The sequence below is a fragment of the Somniosus microcephalus genome, chromosome 12, assembly GCF_052327205.1.
Source record: "Somniosus microcephalus isolate GS21.2 chromosome 12, FLI_Smic_1.0, whole genome shotgun sequence".
NCBI lineage: Eukaryota > Metazoa > Chordata > Chondrichthyes > Squaliformes > Somniosidae > Somniosus > Somniosus microcephalus.
Window position 1 is genome coordinate 122321965 of NC_140998.1, and position 9679 is coordinate 122331643.

General features: G+C 41.7%; 1 protein-coding gene across 2 annotated transcripts; it reads right to left on the minus strand.

The window, feature by feature from the left end:
- Nucleotides 1–2881: 2881 nt before the first annotated feature.
- Nucleotides 2882–8841, minus strand: LOC147109497 (fibrinogen-like protein 1-like protein). Of its 2 annotated transcripts, none has more exons than XM_086003500.1 (3): nt 7685–8841; nt 4877–5056; nt 2882–4484 (listed from the first exon to the last, which is right to left on the minus strand). In XM_086003500.1, the coding sequence occupies exons 2-3, from the start codon at nt 5019–5021 to the stop codon at nt 3790–3792; spliced, it is 840 nt and encodes a 279-aa protein (XP_085859626.1). In that variant the 5' UTR covers nt 5022–5056; nt 7685–8841; the 3' UTR covers nt 2882–3789. The 2 variants fall into 2 exon arrangements, with proteins under 2 accessions (XP_085859626.1, XP_085859625.1); XM_086003499.1 differs by lacking the exon at nt 7685–8841 and adding an exon at nt 5798–7664.
- Between the last annotated feature and the right edge of the window lie 838 nt (nt 8842–9679).

Genomic DNA, 9679 nt, shown 5'->3' on the forward strand with positions numbered 1-9679 from the left:
ACTTGCATTTATAAAGTGCCTTTCACAACCACTGGACATCTCAAAGCGCTTTACAGCCAATGAAGTACTTTTGAAATGTAGTCACAGTTGTAATGTGGGAAACGTGGCAGCCAATTTGCACACAGCAAGCTCCCACAAACAGCAATGTCAAAAGTGGTTGGGAAATTATTGGAAAAAATTCTGAGGGACAGAATTAGTCTCCACTTGGAGAGGCAAGGATTAATTAGGGATAGCCAGCATGGCTTTGTCAGGGGAAGATCATGTCTGACCAATTTGATTGAATTTTTCAAGGGGGTGACTAGGTGTGTGGATGAGGGTAGTGCAGTGGATGTGGTTTACATGGATTTCAGTAAGGCTTTACATGGATTTCAGTAAGGCTTTTGATAAAGTCCCGCATAGGAGATTGGTCAGGAAGGTAAGAGCCCATGGGATCCAGGGTGCCTTGGCTTAGTGGCAGAAGGCAGAGGGTGATAGTGGAAGGTTGTTTTTGTGACTGGAAGCCTGTGTCCAGTGGGGTACCACAGGGATCGGTGCTGGGTCCCTTGCTGTTTGTGGTCTACATTAATGATTTGGATGTGAATGTAAAAGGTATGATCAGTAAGTTCGCAGATGACACGAAAATTGGTAGGGTGGTAAATAGCGAGGAGGGAAGCCTCAGGCTACAGGACGATATAGATGGGTTGGTCAGATGGGCGGAACAGTGGCAAATGGAATTTAACCCTGAAAAGTGTGAGGTGATGCATTTTGGACGGACTAACAAGGCAAGGGAATACACAATGAATGGTAAGACCCTAGGAAAGACAGAGGATCAGAGGGACCTTGGTGTGCATGTACATAGATCCCTGAAGGCAGCAGAACAGGTGGATAAGGTGGTTAAAAAGGCATATGGGATACTTGCCTTCATTAGCCGAGGTGTGGAGATGCCGGAGTTGGACTGGGGTGGACAAATGTAAGAAGTCACACAACACCAGGTTATAGTCCAACAGCTTTATTTGAAGTCACAAGCTTTCGTAGCGCTGCTCCTTCACCTGACGAAGGAGCAGCGCTCCGAAAGCTTGTGACTTCAAATAAAGCTGTTGGACTATAACCTGGTGTTGTGTGACTTCTTACATTCATTAGCCGAGGCATAGAATATAAGAGCAGGGAGGTTATGATGGAGCTGTACAAAACGCTGGTAAGGCCACAGCTGGAGTACTGTGTGCAGTTCTGGTCGCCACACTATAGGAAGGATGTGATTGCTTTGGAGAGGGTGCAGAGGAGATTCACCAGGATGTTACCTGGGCTGGAGCGCTTCAGCTATGAAGAAAGACTGGAAAGGCTGGGGTTGTTTTCCTTGGAGCAGAGAAGGCTGAGGGGGGACCTGATTGAGGTGTACAAAATTATGAGGGGCATAGATAGGGTAGATAGAAAGGAACTTTTCCCCTCAGTAGAGGGGTCAATAACAAGGGGGCATTGATTCAAGGTAAGGGGCAGGAGGTTTAGAGGGGATTTGAGGAAAAACTTTTTCACCCAGAGGGTGGTTGGAATCTGGAACTCACTGCCTGAAAGGGTGGTAGAGGCAGGAACCCTCACAACATTCAAGAAGCATTTGGATGAGCACTTGAAATGCCATAGCATACAAGGCTACGGACCAAATGCTGGAAAATGGGATTAGATTAGACAGGGCTTGATGGCTGGCGCGGACGCAATGGGCTGAAGGGCCTCTTTCTGTGCTGTATAACTCTATGACTCTATGATAATGACCAGATAATCTGTTTTTTTGGTTGAGGGATAAATACTCTTCTTTGAAATAGTGCCATGGGATCTTTTACGTCTACCTGAGAGAGCAGACGGGGCCTCGGTTTAACGTCTCATCCGAAAGACAGCACCTCTGACAGTACAGCACTCCCTCAGCACTGCACTGGAGTGTCAGGCTAGCTTTACGTGCTCAAGTCCCTGGAGTGGGACTTGAACCCACAACCTTCTGACTCAAAAAGCGAGTGTGCTACCAACTGAGCCACAGCTGACACTGCATAGGAGAGTTAGATGTCAGAAAAAGTGTGCTGAGCTGCTAAGTCCCCCATATCCTTGAGAAAGTCTGTGAGATGCCCAGATGAGCAGCAGAGTGTGATTTATAATCCACTACCTCCCTTTTTATGCCCCAGCCACAATTGAATTTTATCCCCATAGAATCTTACAGCACAGAAACTGGCTACTCAGCTCGTCAAGCCTGTACCAGTGCTTTTATCCACATCAGTCACCTACACTAAGCTTGGTATTTGGAGAGGAAAGGGAGGTTGGAGATGGGGTGATATTTTGCCAGGACAGAGGGTTGAGGATTTTTTTTTGAGGAATGGTTGAAAGGGAGGGGGCACGATTCCTGAGGAGAGGGAACCATTTCCAATTTCAGCTAGCTTGGGGTCCAAGAAGGGAAGTTGGATAATCAGCAGTTTAGTGGGAATGGGGCCAAGGGAGCTGGCGGTAGATGAAATGAGCTTGGAGAAGGTATGGAGGAAGATGGAAGAGAAATTAGAGAGTGAAGGGGGTTCGGGGCTAGAGTAGGGAAGGGCCTGGAGGCACGTTTGGCTTGGTGGGCATAGGGATGGGGAGAGGGGAAGCAAAAATGGTAGCTGAACAGATGGTCTCAATCTTAGTGTCAAAGAAGTCCATAAGATCCTTACACGTTGTCAGTACAATGGGGCAGTCACGTAATGTCAATTCATTTTCACTGTACTTAATGAGTCATACAACATAATCCTCACAGCACCACGTTTAGGTGTAATACAATAGAATGGTGGACACTTTTTTTAATAGACGGACTGTAAATGTTGATCCATTGCAGGGTAGTGATATTAATAGGTTTCCCATTTGAGGGACGATTTGGATAATGAAACAAATGGTCAACTCATGAAGCATACATTTATTATAGCCACAGTAATTCTTCATTTTTAAAGAAACTTATTAAAAATCTAATTGTTTTTGAACTCAATTCTTCATCAATATTTCTGTGTTCGATAAATGGATGCTTGCCTAGCAAAAGTATTAATTAGAGTAAAGAGTTACAGATTGTACAATTGAGGAGAATCAATTTCTGAAAATAGGACAAAAGACCCTTGTAAGAGCATATAGCCCTTTTTGAAGCAGCTCAGGTTTGCTTATTTTAGTTTGCTTTATCTATAACTGGCATGGTCAGTGGGTTTCACAATCAGTGCTTTCATTTGGGTTCCACAATTTTTTAATTTTTGTGCGCTGGTGAATTTTGTACTCATTGACAAGAGACATTTTCTTTTTCAACCTAGCATCAGCATCATGTACTCTCTGTTCAGCTGGAGGTAAAGTTCACTCTGCTCAATAATATGCCCTAATCCCAAAGTCAATCTCAACACACTCCCCTTGAGATTTCAGTTTGGGCATTAGACAGCCTCTTGGCCTCTTTGAAAAACACTGCAAATGTAATTTAATTTCAGGCCCGTACAGCCAACATGCGAAGGATTTTGTCCCTCCATCTGGATTGGATATGAACCCAGATCCCAAAAGTGAAATGATTGTGTTCAAAACCACTGAACCATCCAATCTCAATCACGTCATCAATATAATTTAACAATTTTTTTCCAATGAAAATTAGTTGATACACGCAGTACCAAGTGGTGTAACAAAAGTTATCTGTTCAACTACACTAGATGTGTTCTCGTTATCACCCTTGTAGTAAGTAAGGCCTGATTATGCTTAAATGCAAGATCTACTTAAGGAAAACATGGCATTTTAAAACATGAATTGGATTAATTTGCAGTTCTGTTTTCTGTGCCACAATTATAACTCATCACGTGGGCTATTGCTACCTTTGCCTGGCTTGTTATTAGGTTTTACCATCATCCATGCATACTTGCACAGGTTATCTTTATTGCAATCATTCTGCCAGTACACAACATTTCTTCTGTTCAGGTTGGCTCCAGCACAGGCATTGTACCACCAGCCTCCACCTGGGATACCATTCAGCTCTAGTTTAGCACAGTTCTGAAAATAATTGTCATTATCACTATCTTTTGTGGTGAATTTTTGGTTGTCATGGACATAAGCTTCAGTATCTTGTGTCAGAGCATCAGCTGCTGTTCCTTGATAAAGGCCAAGTCTGATTTTGTATCTGGATTCTTCACCTTCAATGCGGAATGGGTCATATTCTCCCCACTTCATCTCTCCATTCACATCAATTAGTTTTATTCCCAACTTGTATGCACTTGGCTTGCTCGTAAGTCTGTGCATGAACTCGTTGCCCAGCCAATGATCATCATTAACCAAACCAAATCCTTGCTTGTAGTCCTGCCAAGTTCTGTCAAAATCCAAGGAGCTATTAACAGTGATGTGCTGGATCACCGTCCAGCCACCTTCTGCACTCTGCATGTCACAATAGACAACTATAAGATCCTTCATTAGTTGAATGATGTAAAGGCCATCTTTAGCTTTACCATCTGACTGCTGAAAAATCTCATAACAGTCACTCTGAAAACCTGCACAGCACAAAGGCAACAATTAAAACAACTTTACAACCATCTTAGGAATTTCACTTCTTTGCATCTTTTGCAAAAACTCATTAGAAACAAAGAAAAGGAAAAGTGTTAACAGATTATTGTGCAACTTAAGGTCAGACAAATAATTCATATATACTCAGTACTTGATTTTTCTGTTGGGCAATTTTTATAGGCTTATTTCAGTGATAAAATAAAATGTTAATAATAAGCCTGAACTGGTATTCCAGCATTAGCACTGTATATTGTTGTCACAACATATTCTACTGTGATAAGAATGCCAAAGATGATTAGTATAGCCACTTCTCCGATTGTCATTATTGACTCACAAGAATATGCACAATACTTTGAACTGGAAGTTAATTCAAACTTACCACCTTCTTGTTTCATATTGATGATATGAGCATAATCTTTTGAAGATAGAAGCTGTGCATTTTCCAGTACTAGTTCAGCACTTGTCAAAATGGTACACTTCAGCGACATAAGTAGAGTAAAGGTGAAAAAGCCCCATAAATTCATTACTGCTGTTGTGTTTGAATGTCAGGAAAATTAAACTGCAAAAAAAAAATCAGAAGTTGTGTGTCAAAAATACTACTTAAAGGCAGATTAAAGGCTTTCCTATTCATGCTGGGGTTTTTCCAAGCTAGATTTTCACTTTGAGTTAGAGCAGTCTGACAGGCGAGTGGTAACAGCTTTGGTTTCACCACCAGATGGTTACAAGTGGAGTCCAGGAATACCTGTCACTCTAATTTGACTGCTAGAGTTCTGATGAGTTTCTTCAGTTTTGGCTAGAGTTGCTATGTGAAGTGCTTCATGGAGCACCATATCAACCTTGGGAGGACAAAAATCAATCACCTTGATACAGTGTAAAAACCATTAGCTGGTCATGAACATTTTCTGGCATCGATTGTAGAGAAATTAGCAGCGATTTTAGAGAAATCAACAGTGTGAAACCAACCTACCCATTTGGTAAAAGTAGGTAAGAGGTAGAGATGACTATAAACAATAAGGCATAATTCTTCACTCTTTTATTCTGAGATTTCAACTGGTACGCATTGAACTAATTAATTATTGCACTTAAAAGCAAAAAAAATTATAGAGCAGTATATGTTTAACCATCCCAGATACAAATACTTTTATAGGTCATACTTCTGCTAGTAGTTACGTTCTATGTCTAAGTAACTACAGTATTAAGTAGGACACAGATTATCTTAAAGTCCATCTCTTTATAGAGCTCTAACAAAATAATCATTCCAATAGGAACCTGTACAAATGCACTATAGCTTGTACCTTACCTTTCAATAATAAGTAAATGCAGTTGGTATAATACAAACAAATTGCAGGTTAGCAGAAAGAAAATGTGTGAAGAAACACGTCAGTACTTGCAGTTCCTGGTGCTATATCTCTGTACTTTGGCAGATGCTGACATTTCAGTCCAATGTGCAATTAGTTCTTATCACCCAAGGTGCAATCAGTTATCAAATTCCAACATGACAAGTTTGTAGGATTTCAATAAATGTTCTTATCTAAGCACTTTGAACTATATTTAAGAAAGAACTTGCATTTATATAGCGCCTTTCGTGACCTCAGGCCTTCCCAAAGTGCTTTACAGCCAATGAAGTACTTTTGAAATGTAGTCACTGATGTAATGTAGGAAACACGGCAGCCAATTTGCAAACAGCAAGATCCCACAAACAGCAATGTGATAATGACCAGATAATCTGTTTTTTTGTGATATTGGTTAAGGGATAAATATTAGCCAGGACGCCGGGGAGAACTTCCCTGCTCTTCTTTGAATATTGCCGTGGGATCTTTTACATCCACCTGAGAGGGTAGACAGAGCCTTGGTTCAATTACTTATCCGAAAGACGGTACCTACTGACAATGCAGCACTCCCTCAGTACTGCACTGGAGTGTCAGCATGAATTTTGTGCTCAAGTCTCTGGAGTGGGGCTCGAACCCACGACCTTCTTACACAGAGGCGAGATTGCTACCACTGACACCTTTACAGTTAGCAGACTAATACTACACATCATCTGCAAAGGGTCAAATATATATTTTCAATCCTGTCATCCTATAAGGTTGAATAAAATAATCACTGTCAAGGATAATAAACTACTCATTTCATATGTAAAGTACCAATTGAATCTTCTCAAATAGTTGGGGCCATTATCAATATCCCTTAATGTTAGATCCAGCCATGTGAATATGCAATGAATGATTGATATTCTAATTAAATTGCTTGGAAGGAAATCAAGACTGTTTAAAACATACAGCCTACGGAGAGGGAGGGGGAGAGAAAAGGCATTTGGAAAGCTGGACAGCGAGATGTGAGAAGGATGGGGAGGGAAGAAGGGAATGTGGAGCAAAGGCAGTGAAGTTAGCATAGCTGAAGGAGAGGGTGCAGGGTGGTTAACTCTCGCAGTTGGAAGGGGGTGGTGATGGTAAGCTAGCCTTCCCTCCCGCAAAGCTGCATTTTCTCAGTAATGGGGGGCTTGGTGTGGGTTCTGGCTCAACCTGGACATTTCCTTTTGTTGGGGGTTCACTACCACAGGGCCTAATTTGCAGCTCCATTCTATTGGCTCACATTCCCTAATCAATAACGCAGGGTTTCACTTTCCACTTGGGTTTCAGTATCTTCAGCTTAGATTTGCTGCCATGTGTGGGAAGGGGTTATTTGATGTCCAGGTTAATTTTTCTGTTGGCTGGTGGGGATTATTGCCACCTGGGCAGATTTCTGGTACTGGGGGCAGATGGGTATTACCGTTCATGAACATTTTGCTGCTGGGGGAGGGGGCAAAGGAGGGAGAGGGAGAGGTAATTAACAAATGGGATTTTTGATGTTCCGTGGCAGGGTGGGGAGGAGATAAAATGGACACAGGTGAGGGGAAAAAGTTTAATGGGTGGGATTTACAGGCACTAAACCACTTCAGGGAGGGGGTGTGGGACTCCCTAAGCTGTGTGGGGTTTTCAAGGGTGCTTTTTGAAGGAGGGGCCAAAGGTCGAGGCTCACTGTAACACTAAGTGACCACCACATGCTGGAAGCATTTAGAGTTAGGGGTTCAACATTGCTTACTTCTGACTGGGAGTGTCTCTCTCTCACTGAGGTCAGTGTGCAATAAGGGTGTGTTTGAGTACAACGTAGTCCTTTTAGATTTATATGCATAATGAAGATAGCTCACCTTTCACAACAAACAATTGTAGGGTAGAGTCCGGAGCTGGAGATTAGGCTTTGGCCTGCAACATGGGGCAGTGAACGAACGGTGGCAGTTGTCTGTTACACTTGCACCTGCCCATAGACTTTCTACGGCCTTTGCATTGCAAGTTACTATCAGTCAACTGTCAAAAAAGCAGTGCCCTCTACAGGGCATCTGACTGTGTGAACATGGCAAACAAATATGTATCTCCGACCATTCAGATTGAAGAATCGTTAAAGAACAGTGCAGAGTTTGAACCAGGAAGTGTCCGTCAGCATATTTAATTCAAGTCAAATTAGGTACAATAAGCAAAAAAGGGAAAGAAAGATTGGATTAAGAGAGAGATAGATAAAAGTCGGAAAGAAAAAGTTAAAAAAGTTTTGTTTAAATTTTTTAAAAATCTCCAACAATAATTAAAATCTGAAGGAATGAGAATCCACACTTGTAAAAGTTAATTTTCAGTGCCAGAGGTGTTATTTGACAGTAATTAAGATTTACCACTCCTTTAAAAGGGTCACTGGAATGGACAAGCCCTAACTTTTTCTGGCGAATTTAGTGTGTATATATATATCAGGTAAGTACAGCAACTTCACGCCGCTCCATGTACTTCAGTGCAGAGTCTCTCAGCGAGATACCATTATCGCGCAGCTTCTTGAGGAGCAGAGCATCTTGGACAGCAACTTCCTGATTTCCGCGTTTAACTGCGCATGTCCGGTCGCCGGAAGTTGCTGTCTGATTCTCACGTTAATAATGGTGCTGTTAGCCTCACTATTATTTCTACCACAAAATTCGGCCCATTACATGCTTATCATTGAAATTACCTGTCACAGTGCCATCTACAGGCATAAGTGGTACTGCACAGAATCCTGAGCAGGGTCCTGACGAAAGGCCATCGACCTGAAACGTTAACTCTGTTTCTCTCTCCACGATGCTGCCTGACCTGCTGAGTGTTTCCAGCATTTTCTGCTGTTGTTCCTGAGACCTACCTACCATTTGTAATATGTAATATATACTTATACTATATAACATATAGGGCTTATTGAATGGGTGGAAAAATTAGCCATAAATATTTACAAAACACATTAAAGACATCTAGTAGAAAAACAAAACATTTCCTCCACATTGACTTAATTGCACAACTGAAAATTGTATGTGGAGAATTCAACTTTCAAAATTTTATTTATAATAGTAGCAATGTTTTTAACCCTTAAGATGCCTGGCCGCTTCATAGAAATTTCAATTACCTGGGGCTGACTGGTTTGGTTTATTTTCAGTTAATGCACTGTAACTAACAATGTTAGAGCAATAAAACTATTCAACTATCAAGAATATTAAAAAATGTTGATACAGCTCCCTCACTAGTACATGCCATACCAAAAAGGTGTGCACTTTTTCCCCCTCTTTTTAGTCTTCTAAATGTCATGCACAATTCATTGGCAGTGATTGCTCCCAAACGTTTATGGGAGTGTGATCAACAATAGTAGAAATGTACTTGATTCTTCTCCCCCCCACCCACCGGGTTTGGTAGCAACTGACCTCTACTTTGCACCTCCTTGAACAGTCAGGCAAGGTTGAAAATTCACTGAGGGGAGTGAAAGGTTTGAAGCAAAATTGTAATATGCCATAATTAGGGGGACGGTAGCATAGTGATAATGTCACTAGGCTAGTAATCCAGAGGCCTGGACTAATGATCCAGAGACAAGCGTTCAAATCCCACCACGGCAGCTGGAGAATTTAAATTCAGTTAATTAAATAAATCTGGAATTTAAAAAAAGCGAGTATCAGTAATGGTAACCATGAAACTATCCGATTGTCGTAAAAGCCCATCTGGCTCACTAATGTCCTCTTAGGAAAGGAAATCTGCCGTCCTTACCTGGTCTGGCCTATATGTGACTCCAGACCCACAGCAATGTGGTTGACTCTTAACTGCCCTCAGAAATGGCCTAGCAAGTCACTCAGTTGTAATTAACCGCTACAAAA